Raw genomic sequence first — 25,125 nt, 5'->3', positions numbered from 1 at the left:
AGGTAGCTTCTACAACGCGATAACACCGCAAGAACGTTACTTCAGGTCCGGAGTAGGCATCGAGGAGGGAAGGAGTGTTGATTGTTGCGCTTCAGTATCGAAAACGGCCGGCGTGCACAGTTCGGGAGGTGTAGTAGCACCTGGAGGCGGTACTCGTCAACCTAAGCCGTGACTGTCCCATCTTGAGCTGTCCCCCACAGGTATGTTCCTGAAGATCATATTTTGCTCCTGATTTGAGAGATGATGCTTTCGGAAGCTCCGATTTGGGGAACGGCCAAGCACAATATGACGTCAGCCTGTGCCCGACTTCCCTTCGGTTAAGGAACGACATGGATGCGCAAAGGGGTAGAGTAGCTTTGATGTTCGTCTTTAACTTCTCTCGCTATCTCTATGGTCCTGGTGTCCATCGAGCTGATCTTGCCGTACAAAGGCGCGGCATGATGGAAGCTTTCAGTTGGAGACTTTGCTTTTGTGCACAGGATTCTGCCGCCACTGCAAGCAGAAGCTGAGGCACCCTGCAGTGGACGCAGAAACTCAGGAGCCCACATCAACAGCAGGCACAGCATGAATGCAGTTCGCCAAAACTCACAGGACTGCAGTGCACCAGGAGACAATAGCCCACTACCTGCTGTGGATCTTGTCAGAATGCAGAGTGCAACAATGTCAGCATGCAGCAGTGAGAGCCGAAGTACTGACACTGGGTCTCCAGGGAATAAGGTGGGCTCTACCATAGCTTCCCGCTGTGCTTCTGCTCTGCGGTTCTTCTAAGCAACATACAGTATAATGTGGGGTCCATCTGTGGCTTACAAGCTGCCTGTGCAGGTGTGCGTGACCTGTGGCACGAGGAAGACACCAATGTGGCGCACAAACACAGACGGGCAGAAGACGCTGTGCAATGCATGTGGGGTGCGCCTGCATCGAGAGCAGAAGAAGGCAAAGATCGCACGGTCGGGGACCGACGGTACCAAGGCAAAATCTGAGCCCGGGGTGCAGCTGCTGCCGCGAAGCAGGAGCAAGTCCCAGAACCTGATTCCTGAGGCCAAGGTGGGTCCAAGCTTATGCTGTTTCAGGAGCTGCAGGGACTTTTCTCACACCACAAATCCTTGTGGCTTGCTCTGGCCTTATGACAGACGCATAAGGAGCATATCCTTGTGCTTAGAGCCACTCTTCCGCCTGTCCCTGTCACCTAGACTGAGAATGATGTGCTCGGTGGAGCCTTGCAGCAGCGTGCAATGCAAAAGTGCTCCATGGTCAAAGCATTGCTCTTTGATGGCAGGTGGCAGTGTCTGGTGAGTCGCACACAAAGTTGCAGAGGAAACGCTCCTGGCAGGAGAGCCTCGAGCCCAGGGCGGTGGACTTCTCGGTAAGCACCTGTGGCCATGCTGAGTGTTTGCAGCCCAGCGGTTGCTTTTTGTCGCCTCGTACTTTTTATACTTTGTATACCTTTGGGACATGTTTGTATTCTAATACACTCCTGTTCACATAGCGAGGCAGCCGTTCCTCTCTAGTTTTCGCTCGCACTGACTTTCGTGTATGCATTCTCTCCTGGTTTAATCACCTTGGAGTGGGGAAGAGCAAATGCAGGTGTTGACATCTGTAGGCCATGGTGCAGGGTGTCAGGGAGCAGCAGAGCCTGTACCAGATGCACAGCAGCAGCGTGCAGCAGCGGCAGCAGCAGCAGCAGCAGCAGGAGAGGGCGCGGCCGGTCCCTTGGCGGAGCATGAGTGCTCTGTCGGAGCAGCCGGGCGCGCAGGAGCTGTGCCGGCTGCCGCAGTCGCTGCCGATGCACTACCAGTCTCAGATGGCGATGCCATCCGATGCTGATTTGGACCCGCTCGACCCTGCCTTCCTCGCATCCATCAACGACCCCCACAGCTCACGCAAGGTGCACTTCTATGTGCCTGCTTTTCCTCTGTAAAGCACTCTTTTTGGATGAGCACTTTTTGGAAAGCAACTTTACAAAGCACAGGACTGCCGTCAAGCACTTTTTGAACAAAATTAGTGCATGTTGGAAAGCGCAGGACTGCACACAAGCTTGTGTGTGCCTGCAGCGTGCCATTGATGTGTGGCACCCTTGTTGTCGGCGTGTCCACCAAGCATGCATGCGCCTGTGAAGCGACGGGAAGCATCTGGATGATGACAGAGAATGCTGTACACCTGATGGACCTGCAGATCTTAGTAAGCCGTGTTGGTGGCGTGCAGGATCTGTTCTCATACGATCTGAATGCGACCGGCAGCTGCCTGACAGAGGACCGCAGCGAGCAGACTCTGCTCTTCAACCACCCTCGCTACCACCAGCAGAGACCGGCGCAGCCTATGAAAGTGCAGCACTACTCTTCTCCCACAGGTTTGCACTACTGGCGGCATCCGTGCTCCCGCTCAAAATTCTGCATTTTTGATAGGAGTGACATAATGGAGTACTTTTGGAGTACTGTTAGAGCGGTTGGGTGAGATGGGGTAGTAATGCTCCAAAAACACAAAACAATTGCACAATCTGTCAGTCAGCCTGTGGAAAAGAGATGGGCGGTGTTTCTGCAGGGGACTTCAGGCCAGGGGCATCATACAGCATGTCTCCTACAGGAAGATCCCACATACCTCTGCCTCTGGACATGAGCACACCAGACTCCCACTCCCAAATGTGGATGGCCCAAGAAGGTGCGCATGCCAATGATGAGCACATGTACTGCCGTCTGTTCTTGTGATCACTGCGTGTTTTCCTGAGTCACCTGCAATTACAGCGATGTCATTTCCAATGCAGGGATTCAATGACGGCTGTGTGCTGCAGGTTACTTCCTGTGAGGCAGCAGAAACATTCTGACGCCCACCTACCGGCAAAGGGAAGTTTTGGGGGAGATGTAAGATAGTGGCCTACTTTTGACTATTCCCTTTGTTCCAGATGTAGCATCAGCGTAGTCATGAACCTCTGTGCTTAGCATAGAGCGCACAGCATTTGAGCCTCCGCTCTGGCTGTATTTCTTTTTTTGGCACGTGCCGCTTTCCGTACAATACGGCTTTTGCATTATGTAGCTTAATGATAACAGAGTACAAATGGTGTCTGCCGTCAGAAGCCAGCTTGAATAAGGTATGTATTGGTGTGCGTTTCACTGTGCTGAGCAGAAGCAGAGGAGGTTCAGTCAGTGTTTACCTCACTGTTGGGGCAGTCATTATCTGGACAAAATCAGAAATACTTCCAATGATGCACTTGTGGTAGTTGTCTTGAGCAATGGCCATGGGGCGCTGCGCAGCATTGCAATAAAAGCTTTGGGGTACAGAATATGATGGAACATGGGCGGCGAATTGAAAGGGTCAGAACAGAAGTTATGCTTTGTGAAGCAAATACGTGAGAACTGATGGCAGTGCCATGCACAAAAAGGCTGTGGGTTCTTACATACTTTTGAGGAGGAAATTCTTGCCATGTCAGCCTCAATTGAAAGTTCAGTGGAGATCAGGAGGATTTGCCATTTCCCTATCATCTTTCTGTGTAGTACGCTCAAATGAATGATCGATGTAACGGTGACAACGGTAGTTTACCATTGGTGAATAAGTTGGGTATATGGCACCTGTACAGATGTCACTTTGTCTTTGCCAAAGACACCGTCTGGCTTCCATCCCTTGCCATATTCAAAGTTCACGGATGTGCATAAAGATTCCATAGTTACAGGCAGCCCTTCTGGACAATACCATCAAGATGCACATGCGAAATACAAACGGAAAAAGGGGGGGCGACACATGTCACCGTGCTCATGAACTTCAGTCAATTAGCACATTCCAGGTTTGGCGTGGCACTCCTGCTCAATGCAGTCCTCTAATCACACTTCCATGCATTGTGCCAACACTCATCACCCCATCGTCCACACAAAGACTTTTGAACAGACATCGCCATGCTGCAGGATGCATATTCCCCACACAGTCACAAGCATGCAGTATGAGTTGCACCCCTTGCATTGCTCGAGATGGCCACACGAGATAGTCTCACACCCACACAGCGAACGGTCTCTTGTAATCATGAAACGAAAAAGTGCCCCAAAAACTCCCCGCATGAGGTCGCGTATCACAGAGAATGCGGCTCTTCAGGAGCACACTTTCTCTTTGCTGACCTGATCGTCCTTCGTTTTCTTGCCCCAAATGGTAGCATCCCCTGATGCTGCAGCACGCGCAGCGCCAGTATCATTCTTTAGCTCTGGTGTAGGCATTTCTTGATACCTAATATCGCTGCAAAACTGCGGGGTGTGTCCCGCACTGCTCCTTGCTGTTTTACATTCATCCTTGTAATCACAGCAGCACCGCTCTGTCTCGAAAGTCAATATGACCAGGCACCGGAAAAGACCGGGCTCCGGCCGCGTTCTGGCATGTGTACAAAGTAATTACCGCTCGGTCACACTCTCGCTCTCTCAACTGCTGGCGAAGTGCAAGCCTCCACTCCCCAGACACCCTCAAAACATGAAAAGAAGTTAACCACCATTTCCTGTCTGCATTCCCAGCTCATCTCCTCCTAGCTCGGCCCCTCGGTTGCGCACAGGTGGAGAAGGAGCAAGCCCCTCAACACCTGTCAGCGGTGAGGGCTGAGCTGCAGGGAGCGCCCACGTTCAGGAAGGCTCGTTGAACAGCATCCCACCTCTGGAGCTCCCAACCAATCCTGCGTGACTTCCTTGTCCGATGTGACATGCTGACTAGTCTTCGCAGTCCTGCTTAACGCTGCCAGTCTCTCGGCAATGTACACTTTAGCGCCGATGCTTCCACAACAAAGTGCTGTCAAATCTCCACGCAAAACCATCTTGATGCTCCGCGTACTTCCAAAACAAATCCTGCTCGCGCAGATCGCCACCCAAAAGCTGGGTGGACCACTGCAGGGTTGCCAGCGCCACTGACGCTGGGTATTGCAATGCAGCTTGGGCCTCTTGCATACGAGGGCATGCACAGCCTAACACCTTCCCTGACCTTTGCTGACTGAACATGCGATGCTCTGCGGAGATGGCAAAGCTGTGGCTGCTCTGCACGCTCATCTCTCACACTCATGCTTGGGGCTGAGCCTGCCGTGAAAAAAAAACCCTCCTCCACGAGCTGCTGTGGTACCGTCAGAGCCACTTGCCAGATGGCAGCTGAGCACGCAAGCACCCTCCAGTGACCCCTCTCTCCGGTACACGGTGGGCATGTGCGCATGCAGGCATGCAAGCCGTTCAGACAGTCCTGTGCAGCGGGTGCGCCGAGCTGCAGGGCAGCTGGCAGGCCTCAGCACTGGATGCAGGGGAGGCTGTCCAGGGAGGCAGACTTGGAGAGCTGTGAATTGGCGCAGGTGGGCTTGAGGTGGTCCACGACGGCCGAGTAGTAGGGCGAGTGCGTGATGCGGTCCAGCGCCGGGTCCGCATACGAAGAGATCACCGGGTACAGCTTGCTTGCCGAGAAGCGGTACACCACCGACTCCGTCACCTGTGCATCAAGGAAAAGTTTTTCCAACTTGTTTCTGAGGCTGTCCTTTTCTACTGAACAGAATGATTATAACTCCTGGAGTATGTGTCGATGCATGGCTAACTTTTGTTTTGTTCATGGGAGCCCCCCTCCAACCTGCAGCTGTGCATGTGAATCTTTGCAGGAGTCGTTGAAACAGACGCAGGTGAGGGCCAGACAGAGGAAGGAAGAGATGGCGCCCACCTTGTGCAGGACCTGGGCGGCGGTCTCCAGGGTGCGCGTGTAGGCGGCAGATGCCACGATGGCGCCGTGGGCCTCCACATACTTGCGCCGAGTGAACTCCACCGACGGCTGGGCAGTGTCCAGCAGCTTGTTCACTGCACAGGAGAGCAGCAGGAGTCAGCATTGCTGCAACATTGTGACCCCAAACACCCAAATAAAAACAAATGGGAAAACACATCTCCGTTGTAACAGGAGAGTCACAATGCCCATGTAATTCTGCCAAGACATGAAGGAAACGCCTTTGTACAACATGAAGCATGCAGAACAAGCAGTGCGGAAATATTTCTGAGGTGGGGACAGAGGCGGACCTGGCGGCAGGGAGACGAGCTTGGTCCAGGCCTCGCTGACCTTGAGCAGCACAGCCTCGGCCTCGCGCTCCAGGGCAGGCGGGATCTTCTGGGCCTCGTCCACGCAGCAGCACACCGTGCCAGCCGCGTACTTGGCCGCGCCGGAGATGCCCGCTGCCCGCAGAAACTCCAACGCCTCCTCCACCTGTGAGACACATCAGTTGCCTCCTTCATAATCCATACCAATCTCTAGGCCTGTCAAGAACAAAGTATTACGATTGTCCCGCAAACACAGACCTCAAAAAATAGGGATGAGAAGGTTGAGTTGTCATTTTTCAAGCGCACCTTCTTCAGGTAGGCATCGCGAGCTTCGTGGGCAGCTTCGACAGTGGCGGCGTGCTGCGCACGGCTGGCAGCGACCACGTTGTCGAGGCCCTTGGGGTACAGCACGCTCTGCGCGGCGCACAGGGCGCTGTCCACCTACCGTCAACAAACCCATCCATCAGGCCCAGTCTACTATGACGGCTTCACACATGCGGACGCCCCAGCAGCATCTCAGCTTAGAAGCCAAACGACTCTCGGACCTGTGATGCATGACACGAGAAGCAGGGGTGGTGCATGTCATCATACAGGCAACATGCGGGCAAATGGTGCTGATGCGACAGGGGGGGAGCACCTTGCGGTCGAGGGAGGTGAGGACTTGCTCGCTGCGCGACTGAACGGCGGCCAGCAGCGGCGTGCCAAGCTCGGTGACCTTGTCCTCGACGGCGCGGATGCTGGAGTTTAGCGCGGACGGCACCAGTGCGCGCGAGTTGCTGTACACGGCGGCCACGAGGTTGTTGGCCTTAGACCAGTAGTACTCGCTGTACGCGCGCACAAAGTCCAGCCGCTTCAAGCTGCGGCGCGCACGCCGGCCCTCCATGGAGGCACTGCCGAAAACTGGGTGCACTGTCTCCACAAACAAGCCTGGTCACAGGCACACAGCGGTCACGCCGTGGATTTGCAGTGCGCTATTGGCATTACTCATTAGCACCCAGCACCTGCCTGGTGAGGAGCACAATAGTAAATGTTGTAGTGGAAAGGTCCAGGCCATCATTAAGCGGTGAAGGTTGGCACAAGAATTGCAATTCTTGGCAAACCCTGAACATGGCCTGATCAGACTGAGGACACCGGTCTTGTGTTGGGAGATTACCTATGAACAGGCTGCTGTCCGAGCTATGCCTCACTTTAGGCCTAACGACATGTATGTGCGCAACGCGGATGGGATTGTAGGGGTAGCCAGTGTTGCAGTGCCTGCTGCGCTTCCTCGACTTCCCCATAGTCTCACCTGCGAACATAGGTGGTGTCAGCGCTTTCCTTGATTGTGCATTGCACCATAACTGCCTTGAAAAGATGGTTTGCAATAGCTCAGCATTTGGGCTACAATGGACACCCCTCTTGCAATTTTGCAATTCCTGGCAAGCCTTACCTGCCTTGTAAGGCCTATAGACAGCAACCTCAATAAACCCAGGGAACAACACTGTCCACTGTCTTGAGAGGGTTGTCAGTTGTTGCCTTTCAAAGACTTGGGCCCTGCCACCGAAAAATCTTTAGAACAGCACCGACAGACCTGGTTGAGTGTCAATTTGCTGAGCTTTGCGTGGCATAGTATCTGCCTCCTAGTCCAACTGATCCCACAGGCCCGTCCACCTTGGCTACACGAAACGCTGCAGGGGGACACATCAGTGTTACTGGAGTGGAGCATCTTTTGAAGTTTTGGAAAGAGCACCGCTTCTTCGGGGCTATTGGAAGGCTGCGTATTGGAAGCCAAAGACACCACAGAGACCATCTTGTCACGGCCAATTCGGAGGAGAGACGGGCTACACACACGCCCGTGGGCATAACCCCCTCATCCAGGCATGATGTTTTCATGTGCCACAGCTTGACACCAATGCGGGTAACAATCCAGACCGGAGGAGCTTGGCATCACGGATGCTCACCTCGCAAAGAAGAAATATCCCGTGCGTTATCGTCCGTAATACTCTTGAGTTCACGGCCTGCATTCAATGCACCACGCACGCATGTCAGACCGGAAAGAGCTGCTTCCAGGTCATCTTCAGCCTCTGCCAAACTTCCACCCGGGCCTCCTCCAATTTCACCCTTTTGCCCGCCTCCAAGACCTCTGCTATCCTCTGCAGAATGACCTTTGCAGCATGGGAGCAGCTGAAACAGCACACATAACACTTCCTGGTGCAGGGACATTTCCAGCAGGGACTTGGTGGAGACAGGGAGCAGTGACAAAGATAAGGGCACAACATTGCAGGACCAGTGCGTCTGGTCCTGAGGACCCTGGACACTCACCAGAGCAGGCTTATTAGCGGCTGAAGAGGGGCACTTGTGCAGCTAGACCAGGATCGTGGAGGGTCTCGGTGCCACCCACTGGCTCTTCTTGTAGGAAGGCAGCACAAATGATCGAGCATGACCAGCGGATCGGTGACGTGTAAAGTGGGGGGCCCCAGCGGGGGGCCCACTCCCGAAGCTGGTAAGGAAGGACGAGATTTCACAGCAAACTCTCACTGTTCCACATGTCAATCCAGTTGGCATATCTACTGCAAATCAGCCTAGTCAGAGAGATGAACCCTGAACTCCTGACCTGTGGATCTGCCAGCTCCTATGTATGGCAGGTGCGGCGGCGGCTGCAGCTTCTGAAGGAGTCCTAGCTAAGTCACTTACGGTATAATAATAATAAAAATAAACTTTATGAGTGGCGAATCCAGAGCCCAGAGGGCCATAGGGCATACACAGGTCCGTCTGCAGCCAGAATCCGGCTGCTTAAGCATATACCGTACGGTATATTACTATTCTATGGCTAATTAGCGGGAGGCCTCTCACTACATTTGGAATGGGCCCCGCACAATTGCAAGCTTGGGGTGGGCATGCAAGAGCATGCCAGGCATCAGAGTCACATGCAATGATCACCGGTGCCGTGCACTTCAGGACCGTCCGTGACGGTCTTCGATCATGGGTGCATGGCATGATGCTTCACAGTATACCTGAGAGGTTCCCCTTCAGTTTAATTTACATCTTCTGAGATCTAGGGTACATCAAAAGCTTGTAGGTGAGTACTTTCCATTGATGACCGCGGTCAAAGGACGTGTGCATCTGCATGCATGAGTACATCATAAGTGATCAGAGGTGCGGGCTCTAGGCTACCGGCTAATTAGCTTATGAGCCCGCCCGGCTTGGATTTCCAATTCAAATTCCCAGTTTTGGCATATATGGCCTGGATAGGCCTAGCAGGCTTTGTCATACACAAGCCGCTGGTCATCCTCAAGTGATCCATGGCACATCCCACAAGATGCCGGCAGGGTGCCGGCACGCTGTCATAACGGTCAACGAACATATGCGGTCAACGCATGCCGCTCACTGCACGCGTATGCCCAGCTGGCCCAGCTCAGCCTTGGCGCGCGCTGCGTCCAGCGGCTCTGGCTGGAACGGCTCGGGCTCTGGCGGAGGCTCCCCGCGCTCGTAGCTTTGATACGCCTTCACCGTGGGATGTACCCGCCAGCCATACACGCCCTGCATGCACCCATGCGGCTGTCAGCAGGCTTAATTCACAAACAAACAGCATTGCCATGCATGTCCCACTTCACTTCTGCTTCACCAAAAGGCTGAAGTGGCATCCAGGAGACTTCCCATACAAATCTTGCAGTTGAGGTTAACTTAGCCGACAGTGGCTGCTTCTCTGGGAGGTCTCCAAGGCCGTAGGAGACTTTGCATGAAGCAAAAGGCTTCATTCACGGTCCATGCACGGACCTGGCGGTAGACCAGCACACGGGGCCAGCCAGCATCCTGGGCGACCTGCGCGGCCCAAGCGGCACGACGGTTGGTGCGGCACTGCATGACGACCCAGTCCTCAAAGCCTGGCTTGGGGCAGCGGTAGGCCGCCTCCCACTCCCTCGGCGCCATGCTCAGTGCTGCCGGCAGCTGATCCGTCGGCACATGCACCGTCCCTGCGCCGCCCAGCCACATGTCGTGCTTTAGCATGACTTTCGGCTCACATCTACTGGGGTTGCATACAATGGGTAACCCTGGCAACTGGTGGATCTGGCTGCAGAGGAATTGCAGCCTCTTGAGGAATTGCAGCCTCTTGAGGTCTCGATGAATCGGGAGAGATTGCAAACCCGGCATGCACTGATGCAGAGACGGTGGCAGAGGGGCCCTCACCGGGGATGCTGCCATACAGCGCCCTTTCGTCGTGCCGCCTGATGTCCAGCACGCGCACGCCCTCTGCCCGCGTGGACCGCTCCCCCAGCACCCCCAGCACTGCCGCGAGCCCGTCCCTCCCAATATACCTCAGATTCGCCTGCACATGCACCAACCTAAGTACTCACGATCCAGACTCTTTTCAGCTTTTATTGCTGCAGGGAGGCATAGGAGCTGCCTAGAACAGGGCCACTGCGCACCTGCTGCAGTGCAGCTTGCCCAAAAGCCTGCAGGCCATCCTGCAGAACAGCTCCCCGCTCGAAGCCAGCAATTGCCGCACCCGCCGCGGCAGCGTGCATGTCATCTGCATTGTCCCCGACAAATACGAGCAGCCAGTCCCGCATTGGCACGGGTGTGTTCGGAGCCCGAGCGTGCCACCCAGCCGCATTCCGGCTGAGGGCCTGTTCCACCTCCTCCGCTGTGTGTCATAATGAAGGGTGCAATCATCACCTGGACTTCAAGGTTGAGGAGCAGGGCACAAGTGCTCTGCTGTCTGGCCACCACTGCCAGGTGTTCTGGCAATAATATTGCATCAAGCTGATGTCAAAGGCTCACCTGGGATGTTTACTGCTGCTTTGAGGTCCTCTGGCAAGGGGCTGTAGCTCACATCCTCCGGCTTGCGCACATCTACTATGATATGAGGGATGGGATCCGTTTCCACCTAGTTCCATAGCAACTCACGTTGGTCCAAAGAGGTATGCCTCCTTGAAGAGCATTTTGTACAGGTCATAAGCTTCGGAAGGAACAGTGCTTGATGGTTTATGCTTGATCTGAGCCGATGGTCACCAGCATTCGGAGAGCAGCCGATGATAGAGAGCAGAAGTAGCGCCCTAGCTTTTCAGATTGCTTTGCATCCTCTGGAGCTCGCAGACCATGCTTCCTCTGCTGCGCTGCAGCTCTGAAGAACCGGACAGCCCATGCCAGTAACGTCAGGGCTATCGCACTTGTCAGGGAGCCCCCAACATTCGTGATCGAGGGCATACTGATTATCAGAGCTATTGTCCGGTCTGAGGTTGTTTGAGACTATTTCACAAGCATCAAAGCGCGTTTGCCTTTGTCGATGCCAAAGGCAGGATTAGCAAAACTTATTCTGCAGTCTATTCTGTCCCACTTTGACCCCATCGCGGAAGAATGATCTGAGGCGCTCTCCTGGTGTCAATCTCGAAAGACACTTCAGGTAGAAAGGCCGTGTGTCGAGAAGGATGAGCAAGATGACTGTGCAGCATGGACGTGCACACACGTGCTAATGACTCACTTTCAACAGCAGCACTCCTTTGTAGAGAACATTCTCCCCACTCACTACATGCCCTCCTGAAAAGCCCAGGTTCAAGAGCTATTCTATCCTTGTAATGCTGCGGATAGCGCAAAAGATCGTCCTAGCCAGCAGAACCCTAAACATATCAATGCTGGCAGCTGCAGCGTGAATCTCTCAGTGTTGAGCTCAGCTTCGTCCCACCTGGCCGGCATTGAGAACGACGCTATCTGACAGGCCTCATGCCTTTTCCCTCTACATGCAAATCTGACACAAGACCCAAGAGAAAGCTTGCACTGCTACTAGTAAAGAGGCAGACCACACTCCAGTCTGCGCACAGGGCTTTGATTACAACCAACACACTCCCCAACCAAGACGCTGCCCGACCACGACACACACTCGTGACCCTCTCCTATGCCCAACCAAGTCCAGCGGCCTCAGCCCAGCGTGAGCAGCGGCCCAATGCGGCGAGCGAAGAGGTCGGAGAGGGCCCGTTGGATCTCGGGGGGCGCGCGTATGCATCCGATGAGCCGCGTCAGCCGGGGGAATATGGCGACCAGGTGGCGGCGGAATGAGTCATCGCTCAGCGCGCCCAGCGCCTTGAGCGTGGCCACCACCAGTGGTGCGCGCGCACCGGCCTCCTCCCGGGCCCCCACCAGGCCCCCGCTGCCGCTGCCGCTCTCCCTCCCGGCATCGCCCTCCGTCTCCTAGACAGGTTGTCGCAATCAGGAAGGTACACATTCTAGATCGCACATTTCCGTCCTTTTGGGTCTGAAACCACAGCCTTGGTGCCGATCTGTGACACATTTTCCTATTCACGCCTCAGCATATGACCCAGCTACATTGCAGGAAGCCAATGAGGTCACACAATTGTGTGAAAAAATGCCAAGATGACTCACTGAGGAGCCAAGACGCCCAAATGTGGTGTCAGCAGCAGCCTGAACCAGTGTCACAGGAATCAGGCAGCTGGACAAATAGCAAATTACGTTGTGAGGCTGCACACACCTCGAAGCACTCGAGGTTGGCGATGCACAGGGCGAGCAGGCGCTGCTCCACGCCGGCCGCCTGGCGCAGGGGTTCCGAGCCGGCCGAGTTGAGATGCAGAAGCATAGACAAGTAGGCGTGGCAAGCCTCGCCCTCCAACCGCAGCAGCGGCGGATCCGACAGAAGCTTCCCCTCTGGCACCTGTGAACAGCATAAGTAGCATTCATTACGGGAGCACCGAACCTCAAGAAACCCACACCAGAAACTTAGCATCAAATGTAATGGAGCATGCAATCCACTCCCGTAGTCCTTGGTTCTGTTGCGTAAATCTCTAGCAATCATGTCATTTGGCAGCATAACAGCAGTGCATACGCTACTACCCCAGAGGTCCATAGCTTCAGAGCAGCAGACCATCACCGCAGAGGCCACTCTGCCGGGAGACAGGAGGGCTGCAAGGGAGGTGAGAGCACACCTTGCCGGCGGTTTGGGCGGCAGCCAGATCTCTGCGAATGTCCAGGTCAGCATCCACGTCGCGCGCATGCTCGGCCACAGCCGCCAGCGCGTCCAGCATGAGGATGGCGGCAGCCTGCGGCAGGCGCGGCGCGTGCGAGGCGTACACCTCGCCGCACGCCTGCACCAGCAGCAGCTGTATGGCCGCCCGGCATCGCGCCTCCGCCAGCCTCCGCGCCCCCGACCCGCTTGACAGTGACACCTGCAAGTCAATGTCCATGTTACAATGATGCGTTGCAGTGTCCGACGAGAACCCTCACCATAAAATAAACGTTAAAAATCTCCTGGAAGATCTCTATGATGCAGCAGTGCCAGTTTTCCACTACTTACTCGAGGAAAAGGTGATTTGATAAACCAATCTGTGGAGAAGATCATGATTCCTTAAATACCGTGTATTCAAACACCGGTTGTGAAGCAAGATTAGTGACACTCTTTGAGCCTGAGTCAAAAGAAAGGCTAAGGCTCACATGATGTACAGAACTCACAAGCAACCATGGTCGAGTACAAAACATTCCCATAAGAACACAATTGTGTCAGTCAGAGAGGCAGAGAAAAGGAGAGGGGCGTCCGCACCTGTCGTCGCTCCCCGGAGATGCTGTCGCTGCGGTCGGGGACGCCACCGCGGGGGCTGTCCCCAGGGCTCTTGGCGTCCCAGGGGCTGTCCTCTGGGGCAAGCGCGGCCGTCGGCGTGGCCGGGGAGGGGCTAGCCGGGGCGATGTTGCCGCCATCGGCCGACGCGCGCACGGAGGCGATCAGTTCGCGCACCGCCGGGCGCGTGTCGGTGGCGCATGCCGCCAGCGTGCCGACGGCCTCTACCCAGACGGCCGCGCTCATGCGGTCGCCGGCCGCCACTATCAGGCGCACCAGTGCCGCAACTCCCACCGCAGCCAGCGACTGGTGCGGCCTCCTGTGAAGTACATTGAGTTCTTCAATATTATTGTTATCATCATTAAACGCTGGTCCCTGCCAAGAAACACGAGGTGCTCATCCACACACTCAGCCCTGTAGCCCTGTAGCACTGTGGCAGTCCTTCTTCTTGTTGGACTTGCCGGATCCAGTTGATGCTGGACTCCTTCAAGATGTTCAATTGGGGTAAGTTGTGCTCCTGGTACATATAATCTGCTGTTCACACATCTTTGACGCTGGGTCACAACTGAGGGCCTTATGTTTGACTCCCGGTATGGATGGAGAAGGTCTATCATGGAACAATGAACCTCCTGGCAGGAGGAAGGACAAAGCCTGCAGATCGCGCACCTGACGAAGTTGGAGAGGAGGTCGAAGATGCGGGGGAGGATGGGGGCGACGGGGGTGTAGAAGAGGGCAATGATGTCCACCATGTGCTGCAGGCACTGCGTGCACGTCTCATACAGCCATGCATCCACCTCCGCCCTGCGCTCCTCCGCTGTGAACGTGGTGGTGTCCGTGACCTGGCCATAGCCGGGCACGCATGTCACAGGTCCACTTATTGGGATCATGATTAATTCATGGCGGCAGCATGCGCAGCACTGTAGACGCTCAAGAAACAAAGGCAGCAGGATGACATGCTAATGTGGAAAAGGTAGCCATCAAGGGGACAGGGAGGTTTGGAGAGGGAGTGCACCTCCGCTCTGACATGGTCAAAGATCGGCAGCAGCACAGAGTCGAAGACGCGCGCCCAGAATGGCGCAGTGAAGGAGGCGCCGTGGTACTTCAAGGTGTCAAAGAGCACCTGCACACATATGCAGCCCAGCAATAAGCATTTACACTACCACATGCATTTACCATGCACTCACAGATTTGTCTCATCTCAGCTGGAAAGAGCAACACAAGGAGTGGTCTTGCCCCTTGAAACAATATGCAGGGTGCTTATTTTGAAGATGGGCAAGAGCATCACCTCGAGGGCAGAGTAGCGGATGTCTGGGCGGGGGTCGAAGGTGAGCTCGCTGAGGCCTGCCAGCAGGGGGAACCAGAAGTACATGTGCTCGTCCTTGTCGCTGAACTGCAGCCCCTTGCCCTTGGAGGCGTCCTCCAGAATAGCAACCGCCTGCGCTGCCTCCTCTCCTTGCACCTCCTGCCCAAGTGCTGGTCCCCCTAGCAGCACCCAAGATACGATCAGCCACAGGTCAGCAGGTGTTTGCTTTTTCCTCTTTTCACTAGGAGAAGGGGCGCCTCACAGGCTGAGAGCAATCTATGAGTGGAAGAGCGTCAGCCAGACACTGGGCCATCTGGCGCCCGCTCAAGAAACATGTGAGCAATGGTGTGCAATGCTTCTGCCAGGTAGAGAAGAGGCGCCTCACCAGGCTGAGAACAGGGCCAAATTGAAGGATGGACAGGAGTGTCATGGAGAGCAGAGAAAGAGGTATGCACAGCACTATGGAGATATATGGCGTCCTACCTCTGGCAGCCACTTCCTCATCGGCAGCAGGCGCCTGCAGCCCCTCGAAGGTGACTCTCCTGGAGGTTGACGGCGTGCTGTAGGCGTCCGGCTCATTCTTGCTCGGCCGGATGCGGTGCTGATTCAGGTCTGGCAACAGGCTGTGGGAACCCTCTGGCAGCACCTCCACATCACCTGATCACAAGAGTGCAAAGATTGCATAAAGCTTTGCCAAAAGGAGGCAAGAACAGTGCCAAATGATTGGGGGCTCAAGCGGTACTTGTGGCCAGCTTTTTTGTGGTAGTTCATGGTGCACCAATGAAGGTGGTCACAGCGCAAAATGGCGCTTTCTTAAAGTGTAAGCTGTGAGTAAAATTCATGCGCATGTCACGTTCACCATTAGCAGCTGGAATATTATTTGGGTGACTCTGCCTACCTATGGCGCCCTCTGCAAGCTTCATGGCGCAGAAACGCAGGAAGGCGATTGCATTGAGGCTGACGTCCAGGCTGTGGGGGTTGTTTGTGAAGGCGATAAGGCAATTTACGCAATCTGTGAAAGTGGTGACCTGCAACAGTGCATTCACATATTTTCATCCTTATGCATCGTTCCCCCATACAGCACGTGTGGCCATGCAAGATTCAAATTGCTCACATGGAGGGGCATAATGCACGCACCTCTGTCTCTGTGATGTAGTCAAAGTGCTCACGCACGATCTTCTCAACGGTGTCAAAGGCAAGCCGCACGATCATGGGTGACTCATCGTTTGCCGCTGTTGTGAACACCATGAACATGGACTTCCAGCCTGACTTCACATTGGAGACCCTGGCCAACACCATCTGGGACACACACCTGCAAGACAGCACAGCATGTCATATGCTGCCTATGCACAAGTCTGCTTCATGACTAATGCGTCATGACTACATATGACTAACAATGCTGACAGTGAGAATATCACAGTCTGAAGCCTCAGCCCCAGCCCCAAAATGGATGAATATTCTGCACAAAAGCGCACCGGATGATGAGCTCCCGGATCTCCAGTGCCTTGGAGAGGCGCATGACGATGACAAAGGGCTTGAGGAAGTCGTTCTGGAAGGAGTAGTTGGCCAGCTCATCGCGCTCCAGGAACTTGGTGGCCAGCTGGCGCAGGCTGTCCACAGAGTACATGGCCACCTGCAGGTTCTTGTGGCAGCCCACCTCCACAAAGAAGTCCGACAGCACCGCCCAGATGCGATTCCACACCAGCCTGTGTGCACAAAAAAATCAGATCAGCCAATGCATACTTGTCAGGGTAAGATAAGACTGCCCACAACCCATAATCTGTCGATATGGTGATGCATTTGCCCTATGCTCTTGTAGAGCAGGAAAAGCGTCACAGACTTTTCTTTTTTTGCGTTAGCAAATAAAGGCTGCCTGCTGATGAAAGCATGGAGTGAGGACAGGAGGGAGCACCTGATGCGGGACATGTTGAAGTGGGAGATCTCGATGATCTTGGTGAGGGAGTAGACACGCGGGGCAGCGGTGGGTCGCAGCTCCTCCTGCGCCACGTGGCACAGCGCGCGCACAAACTCCACAATTGCCTCGCTGTCCAACAGCCCACTGCGCAGACACAAAAGAACCTCAAATCAGCTTCTGGGTTGACCTCCCCAGACCATGCGCTCTCTGTTGCCAGGATAGCTGCCGTGTGCTCCGCCAAATCAGCTAAGTCGTGCTGCTGTCTCTGTACGTTTCATCGGCTTTTGACAACAAACAGCACCAAGGAAAAAGGCCATTCAGGCAGGAGCGCACCTCCGCACAAACATGCGGTTGAGCTCTTGGGCATCGATCTCCTGCACGACATTCTCCGGCGGCAGGCCGCTCTCGTTGCCGCCGTCCTTGCCGTACCCGCGGCCTGACCAGTGCAGCGGCGCGTCGTGTATGCTGGTGAAGCTGTCTAGCACCTTGCCATTGGCCCCTGGCACACTCCCCCAATTTTCAGCTGCAACTCTTACTTCAACACTCCCCAATGATGCGGGACTTGGACCTGGCATTGAGAACCTTTCAGGGCGTGCATGGAGGATGCAGGCAGCCACAGACGCTGACACTCCTGAACGCGTGGCCCACAATTTGTAATAAGATTGTCAGAATTCATGGCATGCAATTGCAGTTGGCGCACCGGCATCCTTGGGTGCGCGAGAGAAGAAGTTGCGCTTCTTGACCGCGGCCACCGGCTCGGCAGGGGCTGCAAAGAGGAGGGCGTCCGAGGGGCCCCCGGACGCAATCTGCTGCAGCAGCTCCCAACGCGACACGCAGCGCAACACCTCCTGCCACACGTTCTGCACATGCCAAAGACACACACTCGTCAGCATCAACCTTTCTCAATAGACTGCATAACAATGAAACATGCAACTCTTCCAAAGCATATGTTCAGCAATTAGGCACATGCAGCAGATCAGAAGCATGCATGACCATGAGAGCATGCGTTTCAGGAGCAACTCAAGCAAAGAGGGGACAAAATTGTCTGGGCATTCAAAGGGTGCTGAGTGCTGGACGCACCCCGAGGTGGTTGCCGTTCTCGTCTGCAATGACGAGGAGGGCGCGGAAGGCCTGGGCGTTCTTGAGCGCCATGGAGGCGGGCGAGTGCAGCTGCGTGAAGCGCGCGACGGTCGTGACAAAGGTGTTGCGCAGCATGTCCATGCTCAGCAGGCTCGTCACCCTCACCGCCGCCACCAGCCCCGCCAGGCACAAGTTCACCGTCGTCCCTGCACCGCCAGCACAAGAGAATTCCCCTTCCGCTAAGCATGTCTAAGTGCCCCAGATCCACCTCAAATTTTTCGGCATGCGGGGCCTGACACATCGGCGTTTCTAGAGCGCGCTTGCCTTTGGATGGCAGCTGGATAGAGTCAGCGAATGGCATGATGGCGCAGGCAAGTACTAATGAGCAATTGTGAGTGTCATCCACCGTATAAGAACTCCTTGAAAAATGCAAGTTTGGGAAGGGAGAACTATCAGCGGCATGTACCTTCTGTGAACTCCTCAAAGAGCACCGAGAAAGCGCCCAGCATCGGGGCCCACGCCACATCCAGCATCGGGCGCACGGTCTCTCCCTCTGTCGCCTCAAAGAAGGTTGCTCCCTTGGCTTTCTCCCTGCTTGCATAAAAAGGTGTATAATCAGACACGCAGTCCTGCAGCGGAAGTACTTAGCAACCGCCTGCAGAATGTTCAGTGCATAAATATTAGCCATGGAGCTGACCTGAGGTTCTCGTGAGTGCGCCTGATGGCCTCTTCGCTGGGCTCATTGGAGGCTGCAGCCCGCCGGCCTGGGATGAGGTTCAAGATGGTGTCCATCCAGCCGCCTCCCTTGGCTGCAGTGGCGGCCATCAGGCCCACAGCATCCGCATCCTGTGCAGCATCTCCGCACATCAGCACCACAGCCGCGGCTGAAGAAAAGTAGAGCAAAAGGAAATGGTAACAATGTTTCTGGATGCATGGGATGTGTGTGCACCTTCATCTTGATCTCATTGTTGATGATGCGGTCATACAGCTCCGACATGTAGTCCTCTGGCAGGTCCGCTCCATCGTTGATCCCTCGATTGTTCTTCAAGAAGCCCTGTATTTGCATCAATGCAACAGCTCAAGCAAGTTCAACACAGCTCACAGACTGTGACAGCCGATGACGCTGAGCTTGGAATAATCTGCATTTCTTCATCAGTCTCACCTGCTTGGACATTTTGTTCTTGACTTGAGGGTTGTGGGCGTCTGTGTTGAGCAAGATGACGGAGTAGGCCAGCACATAGGCCACATCGGCGCTCTTGAAGGCCTCCGAGTTGCAGCTGACAAAGCGCTCTGCAAACTTCTCCATCAGCCTGTCAATCTTCTGCGCCTCTCCTGGGAGCCTGAAGCCTGACAAGAACGTCCTGTGGCAATGAACATATTCATTTCAGTCCCCCTCTAGAAGATATAATCGTGGAGCAGGAACGTTTTAGAGTGGCATTACGTGCAATTAAGAGAGCCAGACAGATGTACCTAATTGCAGTGTCAAACTCCGAGCCAGCAAAGTCCATGGCATCAACATAGGAGTGCATGACTCGCAGGCAGGTCTCCTCTCGCTCTCCCAGGTACTCCCCAATCATGGTCTTGTTCAGCCCGGTTGTCTTCGCCAGGAACTTTGCCACTTCCTCCGGCGTACGCCCCAGCATGCCTTGCTCCTGGTGTCGTCAATAGCACGCCACAGATGAGACCACGACATTCCAGCAGACACAGACTGTCTGAGGTATAAGATAATAATAATCATCCCATGAATCATCTGAAAGAGTGATATTCATTGAAGAGAGTTACCTGCAGGAAAGCAATGCCCTTCTTCGGCTTGGCGTTGAAGAGGGCAATGCCCTGCTGGAAGCCCTTTTTGTATGCCTTCCAAGACTCCAGCAATTGCGCTTCTGGAGCACTGTCAGCATTGGCCAGGGCCGCCTGCAGCTCAGGATCCTGCATGGCGGCAAGACAGGTGAATAGTTGCTCGTAAGTTGTAGGCTTAGAAATTAAATAGTGGGGACATGCATAATCAGGGATTTATGCAGTCTGTATGACTGAGATAGCTCCCGGTCATTGGGGGCTACCATGTTGGAGATGGACATGAGGCGCTCGTTTGCTCCAGCACTCCTGAAAGCAGCCAAGGCGCTCTCCCTCCGCATGGCAGTTGGGCTCTCTGCATTCCAAATTGAAAGTCCTTCAGTAAGATTCATACAGAATCTGCTACACCTGTATCGCGCAAGGGTTAATGCAAGTAACGTGCGCAAATTACCCCATGGAGAATTGTAGCACTCACCAGGGACAGGCACTTCAGCGTCCGCCGCAGCTTCGCCATCGGCCGCCTCAGAGGAGGGGTCCTGCCCTGTCAGTGAGGTCAGGGTGCCCCAGTCTGAGCGCATGCTCTGGTCGTACGCGGGTGCGCTGTCGTTGACGGCCACCACTGGCGTGGACACTGTGTACCACTCCACAAGCGAGCGCAGGATGCTGACAAGACACTGGAGAGCCTGCAGTGCAAACACTTTCGCTCTATACATCGCATACTTGGGACAAAATAAATCGGGTCTTCTTAGAGACGACTGTTACGCCACATCGAGCACTGACTAACGCTGAGCCTTAAACACACTACAAACGCCACTTGAAAAACAAACATATGTATGCCAGCAGTTGCCCCCAAGATTTCTCTGCAAATTTCAGCAGCACGTTGCAGCCGCGCCACGTATGCTTTCTTCACCCCTTCTGCATAAGTCACGCAAGACAGCATGGCATGTTATATTTGATTGGCGCATGTTCTGCCCATTACTCCAGGGGCTCTCACCAGGAGGCGGAGGTGGGCTTCTTCGGCAGCGGCCGCGGGGGTGTCAGAGGCGGAGGGGGCGGCCTGCGCAGTGCGCACGAGGGCCAGCACGAGGCGCTCGAAGAGGTTGGCGCCCTCCAGGTCGCAGTCGTAGTTGACGAAGATGTCCACCAGCAACTGGCCGCTCTCGCACGCGCCCGCCAGGCACCGCAGCGCCACCGCTCGCTGCCCCGCCTCGCCGGCCGCCCCGGTGCTACCCTGACCTGATATGTCAAACAAGGGAACAGACACGTCAGCATCGCATGTAGAACATCTGCATGATCAACAATTTGCCTCGAATGCCTACAGATATTCCCAGCAATACGTGGTTCTCTCATGTGGAACATTACTCTGGGAAGCAGTAGTGTCCCACTACTCTTTCCTAGAGTTATGTCCCACGTGTCGATGTTTGTTGGCACCACACTTTCCTGTACAAATGGCTGATGAAGCAAACTGCAATGTGGTGTTGGCTGTCTCCAAGGTGAATGCTGGGGTCCGCTTGAGAATGCTCACAAAGGGAAATCCCTCAAAAATGGAGGTTTTTCCAAGTTCCACTCTGCATAGAAATTGACCCCCATGGACATTTGTTGTTGTTACTAACTTGTTAGTACTGTTCAATCCTCCAAACTAGATGGAGGGTATGAAGGGCTCACCAGAGGGTCCTGGGGTGGAGGATTGGGGCGGCGGCTCGATGGCGCGCAGGAGGATCATGGGGAAGAAGACGCCGACTTCGGCCTTGAGCGCGTGGCGGAACTTGGCCAGCAGCGTGTAGAAGATGGAGCAGGTGAGCGCCTGCGCGGCCGGGATGGGGCTGCTCGCGTTCTTGAGCAGCGACAGGCACAGGTACTGCTTGATGGCGCCCGTGAACTTCTCCGACGCCTGGAACACCTTGCCGCTGTTCTCCAGCAGTACCTTCAGCAGCTCCAACGCCAGCACCTGCACATGGGGAAAGGACAGGATTACCACATGTTTTGCAACCCACAACAAAGGGCACTCGATTTATCAGTCTCCGGACACATGCAGGCTGCTGACTTGTTGAAGGCAAAGAGCACCATGCACTGAAAAGTCAGAAATATAGAGATTGAGGACCATGATGAGATGTGGGTGAGCTCAATAGGGGCAAGATCAGAGGGCTGGCGCAGGGAGGAAGTTGTTGCATGCAGCCAAGGTACCAAATGGGTGGGCTCATGTATTTAGAAAGAGAGGTGGTCAGGAAACGAACCTTGCCGCGGACAGCTGTGGGGTCAGTGCCAGTTGAGGACTCAGAGCTGCGGATTGACAGCTTGCAGAGAGCGCGGAAGACCAGGAAGGCGTCCTTGGCCAGCACAATGGACATTTCCGGATCCTGCAGCCCACAAAGAAAGGTGCTCCAGCTAGATCTGAAAGAGGAAAGTTTCCTGGTAAGGTAAAATCCAAGCTTCCTCCTGAACTCTGCAATAAAACACACCTCAAGCTAATCAAGAATGTGATGCCTTAAAGTGAATGACAATCACACCTGCTGAGCAGTGGCAGGCCGATGGAGTGCCACAGGGGCAGGCTGAGGCATGTCTCCATCTGCTTGTGCTGGTTCTTCAGCATCCTCAGGCGTCACAGGAACACTGGGCCCTGCCTGCTGCTCTTCAGATGCTGGCGCCTCCTCTGCAGGTCCAGTCTCAGCTGCTACAGCCGCGGTTTCCGGAGGAGTAGCTGATCCGCCATTAGAGTCAGGTACATTTCTGACCCCTGCAATCATGTAACACTGTAAGGTGTGATACAGAGGGACTGGAATTCAAGGACGGTGATTGACAGTGATTGCCATGCATGCTTGGGATGAGATGGTTTATCAGGAAACCATGAGCAAAAAATGAAATGCACACCTGACTCTTCCACGGCAGCTTCTGAAACAGGAGGTGCTGACACCGGCCGGTCTATCAAGGGCTGGATGTCCACAGAGCTCCTGATGGAGGGCCTCGGCGCAGAGACAGGGCGAGGCCCGACAGATGGAGATCCCTCTGGGGGTGTGTGGTATCCATAGGGACTGGCAGCTGTGAGCCTGGTCTTGAATGCATCATCCAGACCCTGTTGGATGCCCTCGGCATAGTACCCAAATGGGTCCACTGCTGTGACCACCTGCCATGACACAGCACAATTCCAGTCAGGACAGGAGCACATGCACAAGACCACTCCATGTGTCCCTTTGATAATCTCCAAATAGACATGCTCATGCATGCATCCTCCATATAAGCAAGAGCAGCACCATGCAGCTTTGTAACAGCCTAAACACTCAGGGGAGCCTGAGGGGGACAAAATTCACCTCATGGAGAAAATTCTGCACAAAGGTTGTGTCTGTCTCTGTGGAGGGCAGGCCCAGCATGTCCACCACAGCGATGGGCTGCACGTGCACCACTTCGCTGTTGAGCTCCATGCGCTGGAAGACGCAATTAAGCATCTGTGTCAGGCTGGCCTTGGCGGTCGTCTGGTTCACCGTGGAGCGGCTCATCAGGAAGATGTTGTAGCACGTCCTCACGGTCAGCAGCAGCGCCTGCGCACACATGCAAAGGTTCCCATGAGCGCTACAGTCACAAGCAGCAACAAAGGATTTGTCCGACCAGCGCATTAGGCTGTTCATGTGCTTGATTCTCTGCCTATGCTGGAGGGGCACCAGATTGCTGATATTCTTGCCAAATCCCTGCAGATGTTGCTTGTTCATGCACGGAAGAGGAAAAGCATGCGATCTGTACTCCTCATTTTAAATACATCTTCCAGTCCTGAAGGCCTAGGCTCTGGTCATTTGCAACATGTGTCATGAAGGTATTCTGATTACGGCAGCGCACCTGTCCATGGAGATGGATGGTGGAGGAGGTGGCGGCAGTGAGCAGGCCCTTGAGCACGCGCAGCTCCACGCCGTCATCAGGAATGTCATCGCAGCGGCAGAGCAGCTCGATTGCCTGGGACTGCGGCGGCATGTCATCCCCGTCCCCATGATCCGCATGTTCGCCCAGGTCATCCTCCTCCGACGGCCTCTGCATGGACATTGTTAGTGATTGAACAGATGAAAAACGACGTTATACCAGCCAAGTTGCTAGATGCTATGGAGAGGTATGCTTCACCCCCTCGTGAGAGCCACTAGGCTCCTCAACTACCTGAAGGTAGGTAGGAAAATTAAAAAAACAAGAGATCTTTCATGGCGATGCTGCGGCAGTGCGCTCACAAGCAAGTCACCGTATATATTCCCAGAGGAGCAGAGTCATAAAGCTGATGTGTGAGCAGGGCTGACCTTGCGTCCAGAGCGAGCGGCGGCAGGGTCTCGCTTGTGGGAGATGGAGTGCACAGGGCCAGCCAGGTGCTGGTGGGCGATGAGCTTCTGGATGAGGTCCAGCGAGAGGTCCACAAGGGCTGTTCTCCTGGTCTCGACCGCCATGCGCAGTATTCCCAGCAGACCTGCCAGCAGCCCTTTCTCTGTTAAAATCAACTCCCTATATATGCAAGAGCCAGAGTGTCCTTAGTGTACGGGTCAGATCACACGGAGGTAGAGATCACATGGAGATAAGACACGAGGATGCGGCAAGTGCGTACGGTGAGCAGCGTCCAGAGGGATGGTGCCCTTGTACGAAGCTCTTTCAGCAGAAACATACGCTGCTTTTTCTGTGCCTGTTCCTTTCTGTGCTTCCGCAACCTCCTCAGCCTTCGCTTCTGCGGCCTGTGATGTGGCAACTGGGTCGGGCTCTGTTGACCCAGGCTCTGCTGCGCCATCATCTGCAGGGCTCTCTGACGCAGCTGCAGCTGTTTCTGATGCCTCAGAGTCCTCTGTGCCTGCAGCGGGCCTAGCTTCAAGGGTTACATCATCGCCATTCTCTGCCTCTGGGGCTGGTGCCAATGATTGCTGAGCTGTGCTGGCTGTTTCTGCCTGTGGTTGCTCTGTAGCGGTGTGCTTGGCAGGCTCTGGTGCTACACCTGGGATAGACTGCCTTGAGACTGGGCGCAGCTCTGCCTCCAAATTGCTCAGCAGCTCCTGCACAATACATGAGGCCTGAGAAACAACTGACCATGTTTGAATTGCATGTGGCATTCACGCTATACGTATTGGAAAACATGTGACACTGCCCGACTGTTGGATCCCTATCTGACAGGTATGGGAGAGGGTACCCACCTTAGCTTCATGCCTGAGCTGTGTGTATTTTCTGCCGCTTGCAACTTCGCAGATCTTCTCTAAACAAGGCCCCACAAGCTGGGCCGCTGTCTGAGCCATGGGCACCAGGGCTCAAATTGCTCACTTTTTAATCTGCTTCTCCCTGAAATGCTGTCGAAATATCATATTGAAGTCATCCTGCAACACTTGACATGTGAGCACAACAGTCTACTCACATGCCTTCATAGAAAGCGAATGTGAAAACCTGTACATTTCATGCGGTTCTAGAGACATCAAGAAGACATTTGGCAAACTGATGCGCCAGAGCAGAGTACTGTCCAATGTGCGCGATCTAGATG

General features: G+C 54.7%; 4 protein-coding genes across 4 annotated transcripts; 1 reads left to right on the top strand and 3 right to left on the bottom strand.

The window, feature by feature from the left end:
- Positions 1-21: 21 nt before the first annotated feature.
- COCSUDRAFT_64167 (hypothetical protein) lies at positions 22-2,799 on the top strand (the record flags this gene model as incomplete). The annotated part of the gene is made up of 8 exons (XM_005651790.1): positions 22-200; positions 480-717; positions 823-1,044; positions 1,277-1,363; positions 1,613-1,885; positions 2,203-2,347; positions 2,539-2,655; positions 2,786-2,799. Exons 2-8 carry the CDS (start codon positions 565-567, stop codon positions 2,797-2,799), a joined length of 1,011 nt encoding a protein of 336 aa, XP_005651847.1. The 5' UTR covers positions 22-200; positions 480-564.
- A 1,823-nt stretch (positions 2,800-4,622) lies between these two features.
- COCSUDRAFT_52125 (hypothetical protein) lies at positions 4,623-6,897 on the bottom strand (the record flags this gene model as incomplete). The annotated part of the gene is made up of 5 exons (XM_005651789.1): positions 4,623-5,427; positions 5,662-5,783; positions 5,997-6,180; positions 6,321-6,455; positions 6,652-6,897. 5 exons carry the CDS (start codon positions 6,895-6,897, stop codon positions 5,230-5,232), a joined length of 885 nt encoding a protein of 294 aa, XP_005651846.1. The 3' UTR covers positions 4,623-5,229.
- Positions 6,898-9,377: 2,480 nt separating this feature from the next.
- On the bottom strand, positions 9,378-11,201 carry COCSUDRAFT_55320 (hypothetical protein; the record flags this gene model as incomplete). Its single annotated transcript, XM_005651788.1, has 6 exons — positions 9,378-9,533; positions 9,771-9,967; positions 10,182-10,320; positions 10,421-10,638; positions 10,776-10,881; positions 11,007-11,201. 6 exons carry the CDS (start codon positions 11,199-11,201, stop codon positions 9,378-9,380), a joined length of 1,011 nt encoding a protein of 336 aa, XP_005651845.1.
- A 261-nt stretch (positions 11,202-11,462) lies between these two features.
- COCSUDRAFT_26655 (Sec7-domain-containing protein) lies at positions 11,463-24,058 on the bottom strand (the record flags this gene model as incomplete). Its single annotated transcript, XM_005651787.1, has 28 exons — positions 11,463-12,176; positions 12,478-12,642; positions 12,929-13,126; positions 13,582-13,873; positions 14,221-14,393; positions 14,567-14,674; positions 14,840-14,994; positions 15,756-15,885; positions 15,995-16,169; positions 16,333-16,563; positions 16,770-16,916; positions 17,106-17,271; positions 17,473-17,632; positions 17,853-18,058; positions 18,319-18,443; positions 18,550-18,698; positions 18,802-18,906; positions 19,015-19,213; positions 19,323-19,504; positions 19,635-19,718; positions 20,135-20,329; positions 20,641-20,840; positions 21,312-21,594; positions 21,881-22,003; positions 22,513-22,728; positions 22,943-23,179; positions 23,472-23,576; positions 23,915-24,058. The coding sequence occupies 28 exons, from the start codon at positions 24,056-24,058 to the stop codon at positions 11,910-11,912; spliced, it is 4,920 nt and encodes a 1,639-aa protein (XP_005651844.1). The 3' UTR covers positions 11,463-11,909.
- Between the last annotated feature and the right edge of the window lie 1,067 nt (positions 24,059-25,125).

Source organism: Coccomyxa subellipsoidea (assembly GCF_000258705.1).
Source record: "Coccomyxa subellipsoidea C-169, whole genome shotgun sequence".
Taxonomy (NCBI): Eukaryota; Viridiplantae; Chlorophyta; class Trebouxiophyceae; family Coccomyxaceae; genus Coccomyxa; species Coccomyxa subellipsoidea.
The sequence above is the reverse complement of the archived record's forward strand: the minus strand, read 5'-3'. Positions and strand labels throughout refer to the sequence as shown.